This window comes from Aulonocara stuartgranti (genome assembly GCF_965226115.1).
Source record: "Aulonocara stuartgranti genome assembly, chromosome: 13".
Lineage (NCBI taxonomy): Eukaryota > Metazoa > Chordata > Actinopteri > Cichliformes > Cichlidae > Aulonocara > Aulonocara stuartgranti.
In genome coordinates, this window is record NC_138949.1 from 13,173,280 (window position 1) to 13,197,967 (window position 24,688).

General features: G+C 39.2%; 1 protein-coding gene across 3 annotated transcripts; it reads left to right on the plus strand.

The window, feature by feature from the left end:
* Positions 1-33: 33 nt before the first annotated feature.
* On the plus strand, positions 34-23,704 carry LOC309720663 (CSC1-like protein 2). Of its 3 annotated transcripts, none has more exons than XM_082557775.1 (24): positions 34-405; positions 6,736-6,947; positions 7,230-7,309; positions 13,017-13,061; positions 14,167-14,257; positions 14,363-14,400; positions 14,497-14,639; positions 15,202-15,253; positions 15,363-15,471; positions 15,563-15,633; positions 16,100-16,177; positions 16,257-16,377; positions 16,786-16,919; positions 17,025-17,162; positions 17,645-17,798; positions 17,973-18,079; positions 18,199-18,285; positions 18,374-18,439; positions 18,637-18,799; positions 19,182-19,287; positions 19,481-19,648; positions 19,761-19,876; positions 19,995-20,066; positions 21,058-23,704. In XM_082557775.1, exons 2-24 carry the CDS (start codon positions 6,756-6,758, stop codon positions 21,235-21,237), a joined length of 2,511 nt encoding a protein of 836 aa, XP_082413901.1. In that variant the 5' UTR covers positions 34-405; positions 6,736-6,755; the 3' UTR covers positions 21,238-23,704. The 3 variants fall into 3 exon arrangements, with proteins under 3 accessions (XP_082413901.1, XP_082413900.1, XP_082413902.1); XM_082557774.1 differs by lacking the exon at positions 13,017-13,061 and adding an exon at positions 13,373-13,435; XM_082557776.1 differs by lacking the exon at positions 13,017-13,061.
* Positions 23,705-24,688: the final 984 nt, after the last annotated feature.

Sequence of the window (24,688 nt, forward strand, 5' to 3'; positions counted from 1 at the left end):
TACGTCATAGAGAGGCGCCAGCGGAATTGTAGAAATAAAACAGAATAGAAGCTACACGGTGAAGCGCTCCCTTATGGAGACTATGCCTATGTGATCTACTTCTGCATAAGACACGCTCCAACCCGGGCTGCCTCCAGTGTAACTGGTTGGGTTAGCGATAGTTGTTTAACCGGCTCACAGACGGTGATAGTAACTTTTGTCTTAGTACTGACACTTCGACAAACTACTTCCAGCTGGCTGTTGGTGGGCACACAGTCACTGGGTCGAAATCAGTCGACGGTCTTTAAATGCTGGACACTCTCCACCTGTTATTTGCTACGTTACGGGGCTACGTTAGCTGAATTGATTGCTAGCTCACCTTAGCAATTTGTTAAAGTTTCTGTCCCTTCTGCGTAGCATATCAAGGTAAGTTGATTTTCTTATCAGTAAACTTATACCAGCAGTTCGCAGAAATAAAAAATAAAAATATTACTTTGTCGTTTACAGTATCGAAAGCCCATCGTAAGCTCCTGTCAAACAATAAAAGGGTAAACATGCAGTTACTATTAGCGTCAGGCTAACTAGCCTCAGCTGTATTGAGAGCTGGTTGTTTACACAGTTCATGGAAGTTATGAAACAAAAATTAACCTCGTTGATAGTTATTATTTTGTTAAAAAATGTGCTTTAAGGTTGGTTTTATTTCAGTTGCCCTTCTCGCACTACACGCCCAAGACCAAGCCAGTTTCTTAATGATCTTTTTTTTTCTTTTTTTCCACGATCTGGTGGATCAATGGAGACATGCCAGAGTGTTCGTCATAAAAGCTTTTAAGAATATTTGGAGTTCCTTATAATTTCATGGCTACGCAGAGACTGCTTGTGCTTGGAGGCGTTGGACAATGAAGCTTTAATTTGCAGTCGTGACATTAAGCTGCGTGTTCAAAGGCAGTAGTTTGACAAGGGTTTAGCTAATCAATAGAAGATCAATAATTCCGAACATTACTCGGATGTCCATCAAGGTGGTTTTAATCGCTTTGTCTTGGGATTTGCATCATAGTAAAAAGCTAAAATCTACTGGCTCTTCTGACTTTGGCTTCTTCACGAACTGATGGCTGGTGGTAGCTTGGATATAAAACTAAATGCTATACTTGTGCGTAGCCTATACAGGGAAAGCACAGGCTGCTACCAGGCGTATTGTTTGCTCATAATGTGGTGCAATAGCATGAATAAGCATAAATGGGGAAAACCTTTGAAAAAGTATACCTCTGACATGTTGCCACTGATACCGTTTTCATATAAGCTGCAAAACAAAGGGCCCTTCCATTTTTCTTCTCCTTCTTAAATGCCTTATTTTAACTGCTTTGTGAAATACAAGCCTTTCTTTGGCCAGGCCTTGCTTCCATAAATATGAAAAATATACGTAAAAGCACCTTTCAGTCTGAATGCAAATGGATGCCTTAAATTTCATCCAGCTGCCCAGTCTTGAATTAATAATGACACTGAAATGGATAACCTTCCCTTTGCATTAAACCTCATTACAACCACTACAACTTTAAAAACAGATTTTCTGTCCTATCAGTGAATTCAGTAGATTGGAACATGTGCCTCCTTTCATTTTTATTTAAATTGGAATTAAATTACAGTAGCTGGATTACTTTTACAGGCATAATGCATTTCATTGGATTTATGTAACTCTTAAGGCTCGGTTGTACTGTGTAGTAGTCTTCTATAATATAGCATCAGCTGCAATTTGTTGTCTAGTTTTATTAGGATAGCAAATTATCTTTGTTATTGAATTTATGCATTTTCACTGTAACTTAATGCTTGAAGACATTATGAAATCAGCCTGACATTGTCAAAATCTGTGATAATCAAAGCTGAGCCTTTGTGTGTTTGTCAATGATTTACTGGCTAACAATTCAAATAGATGCAATTCTGCATTATCAGCCATCAACGTTATTGGAAAGCTCTTGTGAAGTCTGATAATTGTCTTAATGCAGAGCACAAATTCATTAAAATGTAAAGGAGGTTTTTTGATCACAAAGAGGAAAAAGTATCAGTGGATTCAAAAGTAGAGTTTGAATAAATGAGCAGTTGTGGAAATGCTGTCTCTGCCAGGTTCCCTTGGCAGTTTTCTTACAGGGTGTGCACGGATTCTTTGTTTTTCCAGTTTCACATTGCTGATAAGTTTATCACGCAGTGTTTGAAAGCTGATGGCAGAAAGTCAGTTGGAATGACATGCATAAGAAGTACTTGTTCACTGGTTGTATACATTGAGTGCTGCTGTTATGAGCGCCAGGAAATAATTTACAAGGTGACTGCTTTGAACCAACACTCGTAAAAAAATACAAATGAAATAACAGTTTTTGTTTTTTCAAGTCACATGTCATAGCAACTTATTGTGAGTTGACCAAAACCAGTTCAGCTTCCTGCAAGCGCCTCATGTGTGTCCACCATGTGTTATATTTCACTATATTTAGCTGGCAAAGTAAGCCAGTGTTACTTGACAGCTGCAAATCTGCGACCTAACCCAGTGTTTTAAAGCACAGGTAGGGAAAAAAAAGCCTGTTCAAATATTTGACTTAGGATGGTTAAAGAAGAAATGACTTGCATGCGGTAATGGCATAAATATGTGTGCTGTTGCTAATTATACATGTAAAATATGAGAGTTTTGCAACATTGTGCATTAAGATGAATGTGGCCTTTAAAAAAAAAAAAAAAAAAGGGTGTGCGTATGTGTCTGTATTAAGGCATCAAATTGAATTAGGAAGTCTGTTTGTCTGTTTTCATTTCATTTGTTGCAGTAGAGATTTTCCTGTGATTATTGCTGACTAATTAAATGGCTATAGTATCTGAGAAATTGAAACAAAGAATTTTTTTCTTTCTTTTAAGCTGCGACAAATGGTCTAGAGTGAATTTTCATCGAGCTTCAGATGGAAAAGCTTTGACTATCCTCCCATTACATTCACCCTCCTCATATTTGTAGTTGGAGGAAGCAAGCCAGACTGATGGTACCATGACAACTAGCGTCAGGTGGAAAGGTTGTACAATATTTATGCAACGCTGAGTCATGCTATGATCACACAGTGATGGCGCTGTTCAAATTTTAAGTAATTCAAATGCTCTTTGGATTTGATGTTAGTTGCAATCCAAAAGCAAGAAAAATCAGCCCTTGATGAAAATTTCATTGGTTTATTGGTTAAGGAAATATTGCAAATTAAAGTTCCTTATTGTGTATTCCAAGTATAATTCGTTTTTAGTTTTTTTTTACTAACAAAAATTAAACAAACCTCCAGGTTTTGGATTAAGTTTGAGGTTGTATATCATCTTCATTATAGTTTATTTATCTGTCATTCTTTCAGTCAATGTCTTCTGCTTAAATTATATCAATGTTAAATGTTTGGCTTGGAAGGACCATGTAGTGGTGACACATTGTTTGCTTATTTGACTGAAATCTATACATTATATTAATAAAACTGGTTAAAACATTATTACAATGGAGCTGATTTGCTTTGGGTCTAACAAATTGTGCCAAAAATGACTCCATGCAGGAAAAACGGAACTCTTATTATTGATTGGTGTCGCAAGTTTTGGTCTAAAAAGGCAATTTTAGGCTTCTGTTTTCTTTGAATCATTCATATGAGTAACAAATTTGAAGGAAATGTCTGCAGTAGAGCTGTCAAACAAAATATCCCTGTGAGGCAGAGCAAAAAAACCGCATATGTCTGTAAACAACACAGGATGGTCTGGAAAGAGTGCTCTATACAGATAAGTTAAAATGCTGCCCTTTGGCCACAGTTGCCAAAGGTATATTTAGAGAGAATAGGAAGCAGTACTGTACTTGTTAATCATAGGGATGGAAATTTTCTGTTTTTGCAGATGAAAATACTGTGTCATTAGGGAAGATACTGACATTAAAAGGAAGGCTGCACTCTAAAATGTATTAGTAGTTCACCCATGAACCATCAAACATAAACTGGGCCCTCACAGTGCCCAATATTTGAACTTCACTTCATGGGATATCTGAGCATAGATCCTAAACAGAATAGATGGGCTAGGTTATGACTTGAAGTGATTTGCAAGGATGAGTAAGTGCACATTCCTAATGCAGATTGTAAAATGGCTTGGGTTACTAAGTAACATGTTGGGTTTGAAACAATTGCGCCAGTTATAGTTTTGTTTTTGTTTGGGGTTTTTTGGATTTCATGAAATAAAAAGTAACCTTGCATTATCATTGTAAGAAATGTCCACACTGTATGTTCTCTACAGAACACAAGCACTTTATTACTGATGCTACTGATCCTTTGAACTTTCAACCACAAGTTTCACTGTGCTAATGTGAAGAAGCTGCTGGTCGATGTACACAGACTCTATTCCTAAGCTGGTGTTAGCTAATGTTACACACTGTTTACAGTAAAGGGAAGGTGGAAAATAAAGATTAAGACGATGACCTCATGGAATACATGTGAGCGCCACATCCTTTCTCCATATCAATCACAACTGTTATAGCCAAAAATCTGTTACAATGCGTTCAGACATTAAAATCCATTTAAAAGCAATTAATACACATAAAATGCTTGATGTTTGATGATCATTTGTCGATAAGTTAATATTTCTTTTTACTTTTGACGTCTCTAGAGGCAATGTAGAAATGCACTTCAAATATGTATATCGGCGTAATCATCAGTCTTTTTTTGCTTGATAAGAAACGTAATGCAATGAAATTCCAGTGTGTAGTCAATGCATTTTTAACAAGAAATACTAAATGGAAGGGAAGTTATGTTTACAGACACCTCAGTGTGATGTGAATGCAGATAATTGGGTAAGAAAGCAGGTTTAAGGAGACAAGATGACGGTAGCGACCAAAATATTGTGTGTGTGGGGGAGGCAGGCAGGCGTGAACCCCTAGTAACACCATTAAAACATTTTTTTTTTTTTAACCCCAAAATACCTTTTTAGTATAGTATAATCAAAAATAAGCATAAAAAGAAAATTCTTTATTGCAGTTTTACTGTATTGTTAAAAAACAACAACTTTCTACTTCAAAGCTTTTTTTAAAAACTGTCAACTTTTTGCATTTTCCAACAATATTTGATTCAACCCACAACTGGATGAGTTCAGATTATTTTAAACTACATTACATAACAAAATACATTCGGTACTTGGTTAAACTGTCAGATGTGTAAATCTATACAGTTGTGGGATTTGTATATTATGGTGGATGACATCACTCTAGAATCCAATTAATACTTGATTTGTTAGGCTTACTATCACAAATAATGTATAATATAATGTGTGTATCAGGTCTTACAGTATGTTCTTCTTGATATACTTAAGTTGCTGGTGTCTGCTTTTGCAGTGGTTCAGTGTTGCTGAATGTACCGTGGGCATGTGCGTTGTGTCCTCATTGGGTTGAGACCGGTCCAGTTGAACTCTGTGGTCTCTATCGGCGTATTGTTCAGCTCCGGCTACGTCCCTCTTGAGTGAAGTCACAGCATTCCAGGGAGCGGATAAATGACTTAGTGTTATGGCAGATGAGCAGCATTGTGGTTGCTGCTGATAATAGTGGGTAGAAGGGCACAAGTATAGCAGTCCAACTATGAAAACGCCCTCTCCAGCTCTTCTCAGAACAGCTTTTTGGTTAGTATGTGTGAAATAACCAGTCTTCTAAATGTGTTGCCCTGTTTAATTAGGTTTAAAAATGATGTTTTGTGTCCTCCCTGCCAGCCAGAATGCTGTAATACTTTTACATTTATATGACGACTCTGTAGCATGGTGGGTCCAGAGCTTCTATATGTTAAAGTCTCAGAGGGTAAAAGCACTGAATGGATGGCTAGTGTTTTATTAGGATGGCCCTAATATTTGATACAGTAGTAGTAATTTACTTTTATTTCCAGACAAATGTTATCCTTTTTCTGGGTCAGCAAATATTTACCTTAAGTAGTCTGAAGTAATCCATCATTTTTCTGTGTGCTAGAGAGGAAAATTAAGCTAAACTTAAACTCACTTTGAAATGTTTGTAGTAAAATCCTTTTTGGGATTTGAAATACTTCTCCCATAATTCATTATAACGCTCAGACTTTTAAACATGTCAGTATCTTTTCATCATTATCCTTTAAGTAGATTTTTAAGTCAGCTGTTTGTTTCCTTCTGAAATGGATTAGAGAAATTTTGCTACTGGTAGGCTTATCCCAGTAGGCCAGATCTTTTAAGCCTGACTGGACTCATGTTAATGACGTAAACGCTGACTTTGATGTTGTCTAGAAACAATTCTCTCGTGCGATTACAGTGTTGGTCTCTTTACTGTTGCTGGAATGAAAAGGAAATGTCTGCTAGCTGACTGCCAAGATGCGCAGAGTATAATTTGTGCTTACCACAGTTGTTTCCCATGAATTCAGTACAAAGTTAAATATGTGTCATTAACACCAAAAGTGTCTGTAAAGAGGGAACAGAAAGTGTACTATGTTTTAAAAGCAGGATTTCAGTTGTTGTGCGGTCAGAAGTTGCCTCTCCAACATGTGATTATTGACATGACGGAAACACCAGCCGGTCATTAAAATGGGAAATAAAATGACATTATCTTGTGTGACAGGGCCTTTCTGGTTGTCCCCCTTCCATTTCTGATCATTTACTGGGTATGCAGACACTGATGTCGTCTTCTGAAAGTAGCTGACATAGACGGACGGCGTGACCGATGATTTCAGTGTATGTAGTTGTGTAAAAAAATAAATAAATTAAAATTAATCTTTCTTTTTACAGGTTCTTGTCATGCTGCAGTGATGTACAAGGTACTGATTTTAATACTAACCTTCTGGGGGGTGACAGTGAACTGCATTGGAACATCGCCGGCACCATCCCGCAATAAATCTACGGAAATGTGTTACTCTGCTCGAATTAGGAGTACTGTACTCCAGGGTTTGCCCTTTGGTGGGGTGCCTACTGTCCTTGCCCTTGACTTTATGTGCTTCTTGGTGAGTACTTCTGTCACTCATATGGACCATAACATTACTATTTATGAGCACCTTTTTACGTAAGGCATAAATAATGCTATCCTCATCATCACATGTGGGCTCTTTAATATTGTGTATTGTGTTGTCATTACAATTCTAAGAACTGAAATAAAAATAGTTCCAGGAAAGTGTTTTTAAACTATAAATAGCCCGAAGCACTTATGCAACTTTAGTTCAGTAGGTCCCTGTAATGTAAATAAAGGTACTGAAGGTGTTAACCTGCTCTTTCTCTTGTGCTTTTAGGGTCTGCTGTTTGTGTTCTCTATCTTGAGAAAAGTGGCATGGGACTATGGGCGCCTCGCTCTAGTGACTGATGCCGAAAGGTAATAAGAACACACTGGTCTGCTAGACTGGACCAGTCTAGCAACAAAGCTGTTAACCTCATTTTATCGTACATTTAATGGATTAACATGATTGGTAATGGTTATTCATATCTCTGGATGACGTAACCAGGTATTACGATGGTCTTCTAAAAATATGTATTTAATAGGGGTGCAACGATATTCGTATTGATATTGAACCGTTCGATACAGTGCTTTCGGTTCGGTACGCATATGTATCGAACAATACAACATTTGTAATTTATTTTATCAATTTTCCTTCTGACGATGCTGTCTGTGTTGAGCGCTCAGTGAATCTGTGTTCGACTACTCCGCCTAGGCTGCACTGTCCAGCGCAGATCCACTGAGCGCTCAACACAGACAGCATAGTCAGAAGGAAGAGCGCAGGGCAAGCTAGCGAGACAGAAGTTAAGCTCTCCTTGCAACAGGCAAATTGAACCTCATTCAGATCTGGCGTTTGGAATTATTTTGGTTTTCATGTGAGTATGACCCTGAAGGTAAGCGAGTCATGGACTAAAGTAAAACAGTATGTTGGATGTGCCACGCAATGCTCAATTACATGGGTGGGAACTAGTGTGTTAGCGCAGTTAGCTCGTGAACGTGTTGGCCGTCTAGCCCCATGCACGGAGCGATCGGCGGTAGCTCGTTAACGGAGATTTGCCGTGTTGTGGCGTTAAGGTTATTTCAACGAGATTAACCTGAAAGCACTAGTGGGAACACAACCAATATGACTGCACATTTACGCCGACATCATCCTAGTGCAAAGACCAAAACAACAAGCATGCTACTAACTTTAGCCGAGTCATTTAGACAGCTGTTTAATATGCTGCTGAGAATATAGCCCAGAAGAAGCGGATAGTATAGCTTTTATTTTGGAAAGAGACATTTCTCTGTAATAAACTCTCTTTTCCAAAGATGAGTGATTCCTCAATCAGATACAGAGCTTGCAATATCGCTAGCCCGACGTCCCGGAGCTAGCGATTTTTTCAGTCGGGCTACCAAAATCTATCTCTGCCCTGCCCGTCGGGCTATTGTAGGAAAAATATATGTCAATGCTTTTGCATTCTTTCAGAAATGTAGCTGGGTAATTATGTCATTGGCATCGGTGAGCCACTGTCAATATGTGACATATTGAAGTCGCGTTTGAATTTGCGCTTGTTTTTTTGCTTTCACTTTGCAATCGTGCGAACTGTGTATAGAGAGCGACAGCACTGATCTGTGAGTGATGATAATTTGTGCACCAATTCCTCTGACATGGTCTTATTAATCGTTAGCTTACTATGCAAACATGACAAGTGAAATCTCCCGCAGCAAGCTTAAACATGTGAGAGGTTGATCGCGCAGAGAATCGCTGAGCTTATGTGAGTGCGTGTGTAAAAGCATTTCAGTTCTGCTGAGCCAAATAAGACAGGTCAGGGCGAAGAAGTGACAGCCAAAGAAAAGCTTACCACAAAACGGAGAAGTTATGACAAATCAGACTATAAGGCAAAAAGAAAGTGCAGCTTTATGGTTTCATGGACAAAAGAATTTCTGTGGCTGCAATATGATGAGCTAAATAACCAGGGCTGCACATAAGTGGTCCGCAGGTGCGCATTCGCTGTCAAAATAAAAAAACACGCACAAGGGTTAGGGTTAAATTTAAAAACTGTACTTTTGAGTTAAAATATATATTTATAATTTTAATAAATGACAAATTAAAAATGCATGAACATTTTTTTTGTATCGAAAAAATATCGAACCGTGACACCAAAGTATCGAACCGAACCGTGAATTTTGTGTATCGTTGCACCCCTAGTATTTAATGTAGTTGATAATGGAAAACATTCATGTTTTTCAGAGCTGAAAAACATATTCATTACCTTTTGGTGGATAAAACAGACTGAAAACATTGTTCACAGGGTTGAACTTTGAGTTGTTACCACGTTCTCTAAACTACAGATTTTTAAATTATTAACCTACTCATTGTGTTACACTTATTTAACTACAAAATTATTTATACTGGTATGGTTATGCTATATTTTATGCACCAAATATTTATACTAAATTAGGTGTAACTTTACAAATGGCAAACAGCAAGCCTGATTTTTCTGCTGGGGTTTGGACCAAAGTTTCATGCAAGGCTTGTTTGTTAGCGTAGGTGTGAGCAGCTTAGGACTTTGCCAGACTTTGGTTATCCGTGTACACAGTTGGATTGTAATGTTGCCTTTTTTTAAATGGTGAAATCATGACTATGTGTGTTTGTGGGCACGGATTAACTGGATAATTTGCAAGAGATTTGACTCTGCTGTGTATCCAGCTTTCTTTATCTGCGGTTTATTTACCTTTAGACATTTGGCCCAGCTCCGAGTGTAATACTGTGTCTGGCTCACTCTATCAGTGTAAAGATATATAACTACACATTCAATTCATGAAATGTGGTTCTATAAGGAAAAAATAGTAAAATTTCAACAGCATGTCTGTTTAAAAAAGATTTATATAGACAGAAACTTTATTGTCACATAATTGTGTATCTTAATCCCTTTGGTTTATCGTGAATAAAGGGAGGTCTCTATCAATAGGAAAAGCTGCAAAACCTTTGAAAATGGAGATAAAAGTCCAAAACCTTTTGCCATCTTTCACATTTCCAGCCTTCCATTGGGCCGTGTCAATTCTAGCACCTGGATCTTATGTTTGACACACCTGCTCCGCAGGATTGCTGATTTGATTTTTACATTTTACAACTTTTCAAACTAGTTTTCAAGCTTTTTTTTTTTTTTTTTTTTTTTAAACTAATTTTAATCATAATAAAATAACCTAATAGATTAGGCCTGAAAACAGAGAATTGATTTGTTTGTAAAAATATTAATTATATCATTTAGCCCTACAAGGGTCGTAATTTAAGTCCTGCCATCGTTTCCTTTTGGATGTTTTTTGACCCCGAAGAGGAGGCTAATTCCTCTGACAGAAGCAGACATCGTGAAGATTTTAGCCCAGACAGGAAGTCAGTTTCAGCACTTTTTCCTTGAAAAGCACCCTTTCAGTCTGCCATGTGATGGTTTGTACTTCAATACATAGTTTATCCACTTTGACATTATAAGGAAAAAGCCTGAAATTGACAAAGAAGCAAAAAATAATTAAACTATTGGTACTTTATGTACCCCTAGTTCATCAACATTAATGTCCACATCTAAGCCCGGAAGACTGTAGTTCATGCTATTGTATGATGATGTATTATTGCCAGATAAATTAGGATGCTTAACTAGAAAAGTTTTGGAAGCAGCCAAATAGATGCCTATTAACAAAGAATGATTTTAGGGCTACACCATAAAATTAAATGGATCTGATTAAGAGACTGAATTCAGACCTCTTTGACTGTGAACTCTGGGAACTACATGACACAGTGCTCCATTACCCATGTCCCCCCTGCTGTGTTTGTGTGATGTTGCAGCTAGACTATTTTTGCAGCTGCATGTGAGCAGAGGATGAGGTTGCAGCATGGTGGGAGGATGGGAGGGGGGTGGCAGCATGGAACACTTTTGTAACAGACAGGAAATGTAGTTTGTTGTCCCACGACACTGTGCTGACTTCAGATCATTGTCTTTTTTTCATGTTTTGAAAAGAGGCTGTTACCTCTCCAGGAAAGTTGGACAATCAAAAACGGGGATTACATATGATGAATGTTTTGTTACAGCTGCAAAAACAAAGTGGTTACTACATCCCAGGGCCCTATTTCAGGAAGCCGGTTTAGTGCAAACTCTGAGTAAGTATACCCTGAGTTAACGAAAACTCTGGGTTTTCGGTTTCACAAAGCGAGTTTAGATTAATTCTGAGTGAGTTACTATGACGACACTCCGTGAAGCTAACCTGCCCCCTAGCAGGTTTACTTCAACTAACCCTGACTTTCTCCGCCTCTTTGTCAGAAACCTGACTGTAGGAAGTGTCAGACATGGCGTGCCCCTTCCTTGAAGAGCCAGTAGATGTTGAAGCCCAAATTCTCCGCAGAGCTCTCCGGAGAGTGATTAGAGCGTGTTCGGACATTTTATCATTTCCTGATGATTTTCTGTGTGAACGTTACAGTTTTTCAGCACAATCTATAATTTATTTGAATAACATCTTCAGGCCTAATATTGCTCATGTGACACATCGCGGACATTCTCTCAGTTCTGTACATATTATTTGTATTGCACTTCGGTTTTTTGCAAACGGGAGCTTTCTGTATAATATTGGTGACGCTGAGCACGTTTCCAAGGCTACCGTCTGTCGGGCAGTCAGGAATGTTACAGTTGCACTGAAACGTCTCCTGTACTCGTTTGTGGTTCCCCGGTCATAGACCCACAAGATTCATCAAAGAGGGATGCCACAAAATTGCAGGTATCAGGATGAACGAAACTTAATTCATGATGTGGTGATACTTGGACTACTACTTAAATTTTACATTTATTTTCACGGTTCCCAGGCGTGATTGGCTGTACAGATGGCACTCACATTCCAATCATTGCTCCTTCAGTAAATGAAGGAGACTATGTGAACAGGAAGTCTTTCCACAGCATTAATGTACAGGTACATAGTTCCCTGTAGCATTTCAAACTAACAAATTATTTCATTATAGTAATGGATGCTAATTTGTGTTCTCTGCACTGTGAAGATCATATGTGATGCTGCCTACATTATCACAAATGTGGAAGCCAACTGCTCAGCCTCTGTGAGTGGTGGTGGTGGAGGACCTCCACCTGTTTTTCGGGCCTCCGCTTTTTTTTTCTGTTGGCTATAACGGGTCACATTTGAGCATACAGAGTAAGCAAATATGTACTTGTAATGTGCTCAGATAATTTCAATAAGTGCTTACAGAAAGAAAATTAATGTAGCCTCTAACTGCAATTGATTTACATCGGACAAACAGACCAAGCACTATGGCTCATAATACAATTACACCTTACCTGTTTGGACTATATTTTTATATTTCATTTTTACTTGCTGCCAGGAACGTTTGGGGCCTGTTGGGTTGCACCTGCGCTCACATCACATCACAAAATAAAATGTATGAAATAAAAAAATAAAATAAAAAATAATAAAATAACGTGTTAAATGGGTGGAAATCCCTAGATCAATGTTTAAATTAACACTCACGCATTGACTCTGTTGGCTATGTTTTGCCATGCATGCTCCCTTTCTTTTGCAGCTGAGGCTGTGTTACTTTTTTTCCGCAAAATTTGCATGTTATCGGCATATGCTGCCATCAGAATTTCGGCCTCAAGCGCTGTAAAATACATTGACCGCGCCTTCTTTCCCTCCGTCTCCATGGTGACTCGCTTAATCTGTGCTCCACTAATCAGGGCTTTATGTATCCTCGTGCGCGCGTTTAACTTGGGGTTAAAGCAACTCCGCGTTGATTGAACTACTTGTTATCAGCCTTTCTGAAACCGAATATTCCGAGTTGGACAGTTCGGGGTTACTCAACCCTGAGTATCGTTTTTCACTCTGAGTTTTCTAAACCGGCTTCCTGAAACAGGGCCCAGGTCCTGAACACGTGTGTATGGCTGGATAATGTATCCTAGTGTGAACAGAAACCTTCATTGGTATGTTTGTGGTGTAATATGCCTACCCAGATTTTCTCTAAACCAGTTCCCTTGTTTTTTTCCCCAACAGAGTGATTTCCTCTTAACTAAACTGAATGGCTTTGATTTACTTTTTTTTTTCTTTTTTATTATAGAAGAAAAAGGGATACATTTTACAGTCGTCTGGAAGAACAGGAATTGTATGTTATCTCTCATTATCATTGAGTTTTTCTTCTTTCCTTTTGACATTCTGTAGACCGTCTTACTCATAATTACTCTCTGCTCAGGGTACACTGGTTTCTTCGTGTTTTTCCTCTTTCTTTTTTTTTTTTTTTTTTAAAACTCTTGATGGTTTGGCATTTTCCTTCTTCAGGCATTTCCTAGCACCAGGCTCCGACTCATTCTCCTCTCTTTGTCGCTCTCATGCTTTTGCCGTTGGGTGTCCCTGTCCTCTCTCACTGTCCTAATCGGATCTTTGTCTGCTAATCTGTGTATTGACCTCTTTATGAAGCACGGGCTTCTTCTGTGTGAGCACACCGCATGAGCAAGACACACAGGATGCTTGCGGGGAAAGGTAATACTTCCCTGATCTGTGGTTATTCATAGACAGGCCCTAACATGGAGCACCTACAGTGTAACCTGTGTACTAGACCTGGCATGTGCAAGAGGACTGATTTTTCCAGCGTCAGGCTCCTTACTCATTCCATCAGATTTCTTAGAATCCCGGGTGACGTCATCTTTTACAGTAGTATTGAACTCTAAGTAAAATAATAATTCCAGCAGAGTCTGAGTTCTCTTCATAATGATATATGTAAAATCAATTGCCATTTCCTCTCAGGGGCATGCATTAAATTCGTATAAAGTAAATAGATTTAGCAAGGACAACCTATGGCTCTGCTGGAAGAACTCCCCAAGTCTGTCTCTGGATTGTTGCTTTGTTTCTGTTTCTTCCTCTGTGAATGGTTTCTGCCGTGTCATTTTTATTGCACCATTTATTCTGACAGCAACGGTGCAAATAACCTGTAGCGCTTAGCTCCTAACACTGCATGAGATGTGGCTGCAGAGATTGTTTCTGAGGTTTACTGGTTTACCACCTTAAATCTGCTGTGAACCACACACAGCATTACCTTGGGTCAATCTCTTCAGATCATTTCACAGCGTGTTTGCTTTGTGTCATTACCTTTGCCACACTGAAGGTTTATCCTTTGTCCTGAAAGCTAGAGCTAATATCCTTGTATGGTATATGGTGATGTTGGGTAGTTGTGTAATGTCATGCAAATGCTGTGTGTTGTCTTTTTCATATAGCATGGTTTCTCCTACTACATCTGACATGCATGAACGCTATGAGCGCCTCACATCAGTCTCTAGCTCGGTGGATTTTGATCATAGAGACACAGTAAGTGTGCTATTGCTGCTGCATAATCTTGATGATAATAATAGTAACAATAATAAAACAAGAAAACTGGTACAACATTGTGAAATATGTGCTGTTCTTCTTTAGGGGTTCTGCGATTGGTTAACTTCTATATTCCGGATCAAGTGAGTCAGCCTGTTTTAAAGTCTATTTTATATAAAAGGTTGCAATTTTCTTTGTTCTGAATAATGATCAAGGTGTCCCCTGTTTTCTTTCTAAAGGGAAGACGAGATAAGGGAAAAGTGCGGTGACGATGCAGTGTATTACTTGTCCTTTCAGCGCCACATCATTGGCTTGTTAGTAGTGGTGGGCGTGCTCTCTGTTGGCATCATCTTGCCAGTGAACTTTTCTGGAAATCTGCTAGGTGAATAAGAGTAACATTTAAGAGGCTACATTTTATTTTAAATATTTACGATAGTTTTTCTCTAAATGTTTGACCAGTTTGCTGCTTTTGTTTATTTTATTTCTTTTCCTTTGGTTTTTGGTATTTTATCTTTATTCTGATTTGGGGTTCTTGTTGGGGGGGTTTTTTTTTGTTGGGGGGCGGGGTTGACCTTTTGACAACCTTCTCTGCTGCATAGATCTGCGCAGTTCTGTGACTGTTTTAGAAAACCTATAATGCACAGAACCAATGCAGTTGTTGGTGTTATATGTTACTGCAGACCAATGTTGTGTGTTACCAGTTATGTTCTTTCACTTGTGCGAGGATAGTCATTTGCTAAACTAACAGGTAATTGGTTACTAGGGTATAAGCACTTTTTAGATTTTTGGAAGGTCAGTAGTCAAACGATTCTTTTTCCTACAAAAAAAATGATCCTTTTACTTTTCTCCCAATTAAAACCACTTTCCACATTTCCTTGCTGTGTTCTGTGCAGAGGTTGCTTTTCAATCAAGTGATTCTCTTGCTTCGCTTTTTCTTTCCACAGAAAACAATGCCTATAGTTTTGGGCGAACCACTATAGGAAATCTCGGAGCAGAGTGAGTAACGGAGCGTCCCTTTTATACAGCATAAAATGCTATTAAAGAAGTTAATTGGGTCTTCCCTTTGTGCCACTAATCAAATCCTTTTTACATTCTGTTTTTCAAGTAACGCACTACTGTGGCTGCACACCATCTTTGCATTTCTTTACTTGTTACTCACGGTGTACAGCATGAGACGGCACACATCCAAAATGCAATACAAGGAGGATGACCTGGTGGGTGGCACGGTTTCAGAAAACCATGTTTGGATACACGTCAGTCTGTGTGGTGTTAGTGATTGTCGCTTTTTTTTTCATCTCCATGTAGGTTAAACGCACTTTATTCATAAATGGGATCTCCAAATATGCAGAAGAAAAGGAGATAAACCAGCACTTTGAGTAAGGATTTTGCCCCCAGCTCCACGGTTAATTTTAACTATAATGAGACTTTATCTGTGTATATAAATGGTACAGTACTTTGGTGTCATGGCTGCTTTGCAGTAACTCTATTAAGTTAGATGAGAACCATTCCTTTTTCTGTTAAGAGTTGCATCGTCATGGCTTTTAAGGTTAGGATCAGACAATGGCAGGACTGTATGTGTAATTCTCCGTAATAGAAGGCAGATGAGCAGAATTAAGTAAGACACGTGCCACAGTGGTTTAAGATTGAGATTGGGGTGGTTTGGCTCAGATCCTACCTGACCAAACAGTATTAACTGCAATTGTATATGTGTCCCCGGTATTTTGACTTGCAGATGCTATTGTAATATTTGAAAAGTCCCTGTGCTGATATAAGGAATGTGTTATGAATCGTTGTACTTTAAAATGGACTCATTTTGTCTCCTTCTCTGCCCTTGGTTCACAGGAAGGCATATAATTGTCGTGTACTGGAAACTCGTCTCTGTTACGATGTAGCCAATTTGATGTATCTTAGCACTGAAAGGTAACAATGTTTTAACCAAATATGTGTTTGCGTGTTTGAAGATCTTCAGTAATCCTAATTGCTGATGCGTTAATTTCAGGAAAAAGACAGAACGCAGTAAGAAATTCTTTATTGACCTGAAGACACAGGGGAAGATTACCATGGTCAACCCAAAGCCCTGTGGACACCTGTGCTGTTGTATCGTTAAAGGGTGTGAACAGGTGAGTATAACTTTACCTTAAAACAGTGCATTCTAATACTGGTGTAGCTTATGTCGAAACATAATGTATGAAGTGTGGACTCTGTAGTGAGATCAGTTGAATAGGTATGGGTATGAACTGAATCTTTTTGATCAGGTTAAAAGTTCATGGTTTTTCCACTGCTCCTTCATGAAGCTATGGGACTGTGTAACCCCTTAACACACTAAATGGCTTTTACTGGTTAAATGCAACAGTTTCACATTGGTAAATGGTAAATGGCCTGTATTTGTATAGCGCTTTACTAGTCCCTAAGGACCCCAAAGCGCTTGACACATTCAGTCATCCACCCATTCACACAGTAATCCCAGTGTATCCCAGTAAACCATTAAAAAATATCACTTTTTTTTTTTTTTTTTTTGTCTTTCATAGGAAGAGGCAGTGAGCTTCTATACCCGTTTGGAGGCAAGCTTAAAAGAACAATGCAGGAAGGAGAGGGAGAAGATCAACTCGAAACCTTTAGGAATGGCTTTTGTCACCTTTGAGGATGAAGGCACAGCTGCAATGTACGTACGCTTACCCTCATGGGAAAATAAATGTATATGTGTCTGCTGCATTGTTTTTGAACTGACAAGCTCTTTGGCTCATTACCCAACGATCTCTGTTCCCAGAATTTTAAAGGACTTCAATGCCTGCAAGTGTCATGGCTGTCAGTGCCGTCGTGAGCCCAGAAGCTCTATATTCAGCGGCAAACTGCATACACAAAAATGGACCGTCGCCTATGCCCCTGATCCACAAAATGTTTACTGGTAAGAACACATTTAAGTAACAAGTGCTGCTGCTGTTCGTAACTGTTTATTCATAACGCTCTTAACTGATTAATTTGATTCAGTACCATTACTTACCCATATAAGGCGACGGGATGTGGGGAAGTAATAATAAGGTTTCTGGGTGAAATAGAAGTCACAAAGACAGGGTGGGTGGAAGGGAACTAAAACTGAGGTTTTATTTTATCAGCCGTTCTACTCTAAGAAAATCAGCCAAGGCACATCTGCTACTAAGCAACTGTGGCTTGCTTAGTGGGGTGAGATCTACACAACACCCCCACACAGCAAAACCACAGTAGGGCTGCTTGGGATGTAATGAGTCCATTTTTCAAAAAAAATACTACCTCACTCCAGATGAGCTATTGTTTTTTAAGCTGCAGTATCAGTTTACCAGCCAGCTGTGTCCGTAACTGCAGGTCATCAGACTGTGTCAGTCTAACCGCTGTATAACCTTTATCCCACAGGGATCATCTGTCACTGGGAGGATTGAAGTGGTGGCTCCGCTGCTTGTTAATCAACAGTATCCTCTTCATCCTCCTCTTCTTTCTCACCACTCCTGCCATTATCATCTCCACCATGGACAAGTTCAATGTTACCAAACCAGTGGAGTACTTAAATGTGAGCGTCCCAAAATTTGAATGCTTGATTAAATTTTAAGTTATAAGCATATTCATGTTTTTCTCTTAGCATTTGAGTTCAAGGCATAACAAGTCTGCATCCTAATACAGAAGCACATGAATTCACCTGTTTAGTTACATAAACATATCCTCGTCTGTCTGATCTGTTCCTCAGAATCCAATCATCACCCAGTTCTTCCCCACCCTCCTCCTGTGGTCTTTCTCTGCCTTACTTCCTACTGTCGTCTACTACTCTGCCTTCTTCGAAAGGCACTGGACCCGGTACGGTTTAAATTCTCTGCGGTCAACAGTATTTGAGTTATGTAGTCTTTATTTTAAGTTTAAAGTGATTTGGTGTATTGCATAAATTAATGTGTTCACCTTTTTATTTGGTTGTATAGGTCAGGAGAAAACAGGACTACGATGCATAAATGCTACACTTTCTTGATCTTTATGGTCCTGTTGTTGCCCTCTCTTGGACTCACCAGGTAAAGTATGTTTTTATTTTGCGCTGCCCAGCAGTACAAGCATCTGAAATATTTCAGATAATTAATTTCATTTCCTGTTTCTTTGCAGTTTGGATGTTTTCTTCCGGTGGCTTTTTGACAAAAGTTTCTTGCAGGAAGCTAAAATAAGATTTGAGTGAGTAGTGTACGGCACAGTGCTATGCTATTATATATAGAGCAGTATGTGATTTGAATGTATTTAATATTTATATCAGTCCTTTAGCAATACCAAAAACATCTTGAATTAATCTGTAATGAAACTGAATCCTGCAATAATTTTCAAAGCTCATTTTAGTATTTTTGATGATTGCTTCTTTTTTCTTTGCTTTTTAGGTGTGTTTTCCTTCCTGACAATGGAGCCTTCTTTGTAAACTATGTCATAGCATCTGCATTCATCGGTAATGCCATGGACTTGCTGAGGATTCCTGGTTTACTGATGTACATGATCCGCCTCTGTCTGGCTCGCTCTGCAGCTGACAGAAAGAATGTCAAAAGGGTTAGTGAGACCATATGATGGGAATAAGGGCACAGAAGGGTAGATGCACTATGTGCAGTGCTCTTAATGTGAAAAGATATTTACATAAATGTCTTGGGCTTTTGGAGTATTGCTGACATGAGATACTTGACTAGTTAGAAAAATTTTCTCTGACAATTTTCATATTGGATCAAATGTTTGAGTAATATTTTAAATCGCCTGGTGTGATTGCGGTTGTTTCACTGCCACTTTTATGTTTGTACTGTGTGCTGAAATACAATGGTGAAAACTATGTAATCCAACCTTTTTATAACAACTGTCGATTATTACTCAAAGAAAAAAAAAAAAGCCACATTTGGTAGTTAAAATGTTTGTTTTAAGTTGGCTTGTTGTCTCTTTATAGCACCAGGCTTATGAGTTCCAGTTTGGGGCAGCTTATGCCTGGATGATGTGTGTCTTCACTGTGGTTATGACCTACAGCATAACCTGCCCAATCATAGTCCCTTTCGGTGAGTTCTGCTGTTTAATAGCCCCGCTAGCTTGCTCCTGTTTCACTTTAACATGGTTTGCTGATTAAATTACAGCAGGATAAACATGTAGAGGACAGACAGCATGCAGTGATTCAGTTCTTTATACAGTGGCTTATCGGCAGGCCTAATTGGATTAGCTTTACTGATTGGCTTGCCTCTGTTCCCTGTGCAGGGCTGATGTACATGCTGCTAAAACACCTAGCAGACAGATACAACATGTATTATGCATATCTGCCATCTAAATTGGACAAGAAGATCCATTCTGGAGCTGTAAACCAAGTGGTGGCTGCTCCTATCCTCTGCCTGTTTTGGCTTCTCTTCTTCTCCACTGTTCGCTCGGGTAGGAAGACGACTCCACCTAGAGGCCACTCTGGTCCTTAACACATGCCTGGTGTTATTTATGAAAGACAGATCCCAGTGCAATAAATGTCTCTCCCGGTTCTTTCCTCCAGGGTTTTCAGCCGCAACATCCATGTTTACATTTGTGGTTTTGATCATCACAATCATCATTTGCCTCTGTCACGTCATCTTTGGGTATTTTAAATATTTCAGCGCTCACAACTACAAGGTTGGTAGATGGTCACTTTTTATAGCGTATTGCTGTTTAGAATCATGCTGATTAGCCATTCTAGTGTTTTACTCTAGTCTCATGCTCAACTACTTTCAATGTGTGTTTTCTCTGTCAGATTGAAACAGAGGCTGTGGACGGATCGGAAAATGGAGACTCAGCGTGTCCTTCTGCTGCCAACAAGGCAGCGGTATGTATTCAGTGGTTTATCAATGTCAACATGAACCTCAGAGCATCCTGTTAAAAAGCAGGATGCTCTGCCAAAGCCTTTAGTAGCTGAAGTCAAAAACAAAGGACAAAGATGGGTAACATATAGTTTTAATGCACAATTGTGCTTTTTCAGTGCATGTGGAGCAATGTTAGTTTACAGATGAATTATGGATGGGGTGAGATTGTGAAGAACTTCACTACAGCAGGCTGTACAACCAAAATTATCTAACTTGCTTGATTTTGAAATTGATACTGTAGCTATATCTGTTAGGAGGCTGAAGGGTGGCAGTGGCAGGTGCTAGTATTTTTAATGATGGCAAAACACATCCATATATGAAGACAAGATGCATGCATCAAACAGAATCTGTTAAGAAACCTACCTATCCAAGACCACGATTGCCAAAGAGATATACTCCCGTTGTCCCCTGCATGTCCAAAGACATGCAGTTAGTGGGGTACAGTTAATCAGTAGGCCAGCGTGTTAGCATGGTGGTTAGCACTGTTGCCTCACAGCAAGAAGGCCCTGAGTTCAATTCCACCATCAGGCAAGGGTCTTTTTTTGTTTGCGTGGGTTCTCTCTGGGTACTCTGGCTTCTTCCCACAGTCCAAAGACATGCAGTTAGTGGAGATGGGTTCATTGGAAACACTAAATTGCCAATAGTTGTCTGTGTTAGCCCTGCGACAGACTGACATCCTGTCCAGGGTGTACCCTGCCTCTCACCCTATAGTAGCTGGGATGGGCTCCAGCCCCGCCCACAACCCTGACAAGGTTAAACGGAAGAGACAAAGGGAGTATAATCAGCATGCTTCTTGTTTAACAATACATTTCAGTTAAGGATAAATTAGGAAAAACACACACATATGGTAGAACCTGTAGAACCAAGCCTTAAAAAAAACAAAAAACCTTGTAGAGAAACATAAAGATGAGTACCAAACTGTAATACTCTTTTATTTCTGACTGTCCCCTACAGCAAATGTACATTGCTGAGGTACTACAAGAGCCAAATTCAGATGAGACTGGTTCTGGCAGCGGTGAGGACGACGGCCAGGGGTCCTCACAAGACGAGGAAATAATCAGTGTTGACAATGGCTTAAATGAAGCCTTTCAGTCTGGTGAGGACAGCCTAATTGATAATGAAGTGCGGCAATGATTGCACCTGGGAATAGAAAGCCAAGTCACTTTAGGAGCCCACTGAATGAGTGAATTAAATGAGGAACTGAACCAACGGTTCTCCGAAACATCTCATCCTCCTTGGGGGACCTTCCACTAACATAAGCACCCTGCCCTGTCTACTAAGAATTAAACGGACTGTCGCACAAAGACTCTCACATTTCCTTTACTGGGCCTCGCCAGGCCGCATCCTATGTGTACCTACTGGAGAAGGAATCTACTCTGGCATCGAAAGGGTAGCAACATCTTCGTGCTCCTGACGCAACTGAGGCACACCCCAGTCGCTTTCTCTGGACCAATGGAAAGAAGACATTAATGCATAAGGAAATCATTGCCTTGTCTTGTAAGGGGAGTTACCTTGGTATTGCACCCGAATGACAGGACCAGTACGCTCCACTTTCACTAAGGTACTGCAGTATGGCATGCAGCTTCAAAAACGTGGAGAGATTTCTCCCATAATTGCTAACTGCACTAGATGTTTTCAGAAAATAAGAAGATTAGGAGAGATGAGCGCATGAGATGATGGGAGCAGCCTTTATGCCAGATAGTGCTATCAGTCCAGATGAGATGGTCTCACATGATTCTTCCAGTTCCATAGAAGCCTTGAAAAACTGGGGAAAAAAATGCTACTTAACACTCCAGGAAGCTTTGACACTGTACAGCTATTAAAAAAAAAATCTCTGGATTTGTAAAATAGCCTTTTTTTCGACATGTATTTATTGGTAGGCATGGAGTTTTTAACGCTGTCATGCTTTACACACCCTTTAAGCTGTGGAAGAAGATAATTCATGTCTCAGCACACTACACTGATAATGATCTTAGTTTCTGGGTCTGAACCTTTTGTTGGGACTGCAGTTGGAATGCTGCTACTAATGCTGCCTCCAAATAAAAAGGGGGGAAACCTTTGCACGGTTGCTGCAGAAGGACCAGAGCTGAGAGCCTGTGGAAGGTCTAGCTATGAGGAAGGAGAGAAAGGCCTTTTTGGTTCCCCCTTCCCCGGGTCAGTTTTAGATGATGCTGACTGTGCTTCTGTACGCGTTGTTCTCGTTTCCTTTTTGTTTACGTTTTCCTGTAAGTTGCTTGAAATTAAGATTTAGTTCAGGTGGCTGCCATTTTTCTTCTTTTGTCCTGTCAGGCCCTCTTTAATGTCAATGTTTATGTAGACACTTTATCATGCCGATAGCTTATTTTAAGTTTCTGTAGTCAATGAGGAGAGATTAGGGGTGTAGACTGTTCTTTTTTTTTTTTTTTTTTTTTTTCTTCGATAACACTAAATAATGGGCAAGATTTAACTATAACAGTTACAGATTATTTTTTTTTGTGTCGTACTTGTCTTTAATAGGAAAGAGGGGATTGTGAAGGAATCGAGTTTGACCCAGAAGTGTCTGTGAGCATATAGACATGCTCTAAAAGACCACATTTGATCAAGAAACGCAGCAACTCTAATCAGAATACTTTAACAACATTGCAACACTACGAGCTACCCTATGAAATATTTAAAAAATGAAGAACATTTATGATAAAAGGCAAAGCACAACTGCTGTCTGTTGACTTAATGATATGGGATCATATTAAAACACGTTTTGTACCAGCTTTTGGAACCATAGACAAAATAAATGTGCGCTAACTGATCTTCCACTTGTATGACTGATGGAGAAGGGCACATCTTGGTGTATTTGTACCACGTATAGGTTCATCATCATGGTACTAACAAGACAATTGTATGACACTGCTGATTCCTGTGCTCTTTGCATCACGATTAGGTGATTTCGTTTGGTTTTTGTTTGTTTGTTTTTTAAATATACCTCTGAGCTGGCTTGAACTGTCTGTGTCAGCACAGGTAACACATCTTTTCCAGTAACTCTAATCTCAGTTCAACTAACATTTCCATGTCTCCACTAAGCACTGGATGTAGTTAAATATATCGTATTTGGTGAGATAAAGGTAGGATACGAGTGGTTCTGTATTTAAGCAACTTTAATGGGACGGTTCTCTCACTAAGCCAGATGTTTTATACTGTATTCAACCTTACTGCTGTCCAGCCCAGTGCTCTTGTATTTAATTTGCTTATAGATCTACGTTTGTTAGTCTCATGGTTTCAGTGATTTCTGTAATGATGGATTTTTCTTTTGTACTATCTTTGTAAGATCTGTATAAACTTAATGCAAATAATGGGGTTGTAATTTTTTTTTAAACAGCAGGTCTCTAACGGAGGTTGTGGGCTTGTTTGTCTCTGCATCTCAAAAAGTGCACAGTCACAATGTTTTGTTTGTTCTGTTTGTGCTTTGCCTTTTTTAGGTTTAGATCATTCTAGATATTGAGAGTAACAATGGCATATCTCAACATTCGACTTACTCGTTTATCATTCTTTCCATTGGTCTGTCTGTACAGACATATTCTGTACTTCCCCTGAGTTCATTCAACAATAAATGTGTTTAATCAGCTTAGTTGATGATAAGAGTTTCTGTTCAATCGTCCAGTGGTAGAGGAATTTAAAGTAATATCTTTCTGATATTATAATTTTATTTTATTCAGTTGCACATGAAAGCTGAATTTGTGTTCAGTTCTATACAATCGGGGTTTTGCTGTTGCAGGTTTATTTGGTCAATTAGCAGCAGCTTCATTAGTTATACCTCACTGGTACTGGGTTGGACCCCCTTTTGCCTTCAGAATTGCTTTAATTCTTCGTAGCACAGATTCGGCAAGGTGCTGGAAACATTACTCAAAGGTTTTGGTCCGTGTTGACGTGATAGTGCTGTTTAAATGGATTAGTTGGTACCAGAGTGTGCCCAAAAAAATACACCACCACCACCTCTGAGCCTTTGATATGAGACGGGATGGGTCCATGCATTCACGTTGTTTGTGCCAAATTCTAACTCTACCATCCAAATGTTTCAGCAGAAATCAAGACTCGCCAGCGGGCAACTTTTTTTTTTCCTTCTTTTATTGTCCAATTTTGGTGAGCCTGTGCAAACTGTAGCCTCAGTTTCCTGTTCTTAGCCGACAGAAGTGACGCCCACTTTGGTCTTGTGCTTGCTGTAACGTGTGGTTATTTTAGCTGCTACTGCTTTCCTGTCAGCTCGAAGCAGCCTGGTCATTCTCCTTTTGAGCTCAGACATCAACAAAACATTTTCATTTAGAGAACTGCTGCTCACTTCTCGTTTTCTGACCATTTTCTGTAAACCCCAGAGATGGTTATTCAGCCATTTCTGAAACACTCAAACTAAAGCACCTTTCTGTCTCAATCTGTTTCTCACTTTTGAACTGTATGGCAGGCCAATACAGAAAATAACATATTAATTAAATGTGTAGTGAATTAATTTAAATTGAAAATGAATAAATATTTAAATAATTAAACATCTGTTCATTTCATTTATAAGAATTATTTCCAATTTCAATGAATAAATGAAATTTAATTCTTTAATTTGTAT

What these genes read in the sequence shown, in the direction of transcription:
- LOC309720663 (XM_082557774.1), top strand. Translation starts at nt 6,756, where the DNA reads ATGTACAAGGTACTGATTTTAATACTAACCTTCTGGGGGGTGACAGTG. An exon ending in TTGACTTTATGTGCTTCTTG is followed by an intron (nt 6,948 to 7,229) that starts GTGAGTACTTCT and finishes TTGTGCTTTTAG; the next exon opens with GGTCTGCTGTTTGTGTTCTC. An exon ending in GATCCACAAAATGTTTACTG is followed by an intron (nt 17,163 to 17,644) that starts GTAAGAACACAT and finishes TTTATCCCACAG; the next exon opens with GGATCATCTGTCACTGGGAG.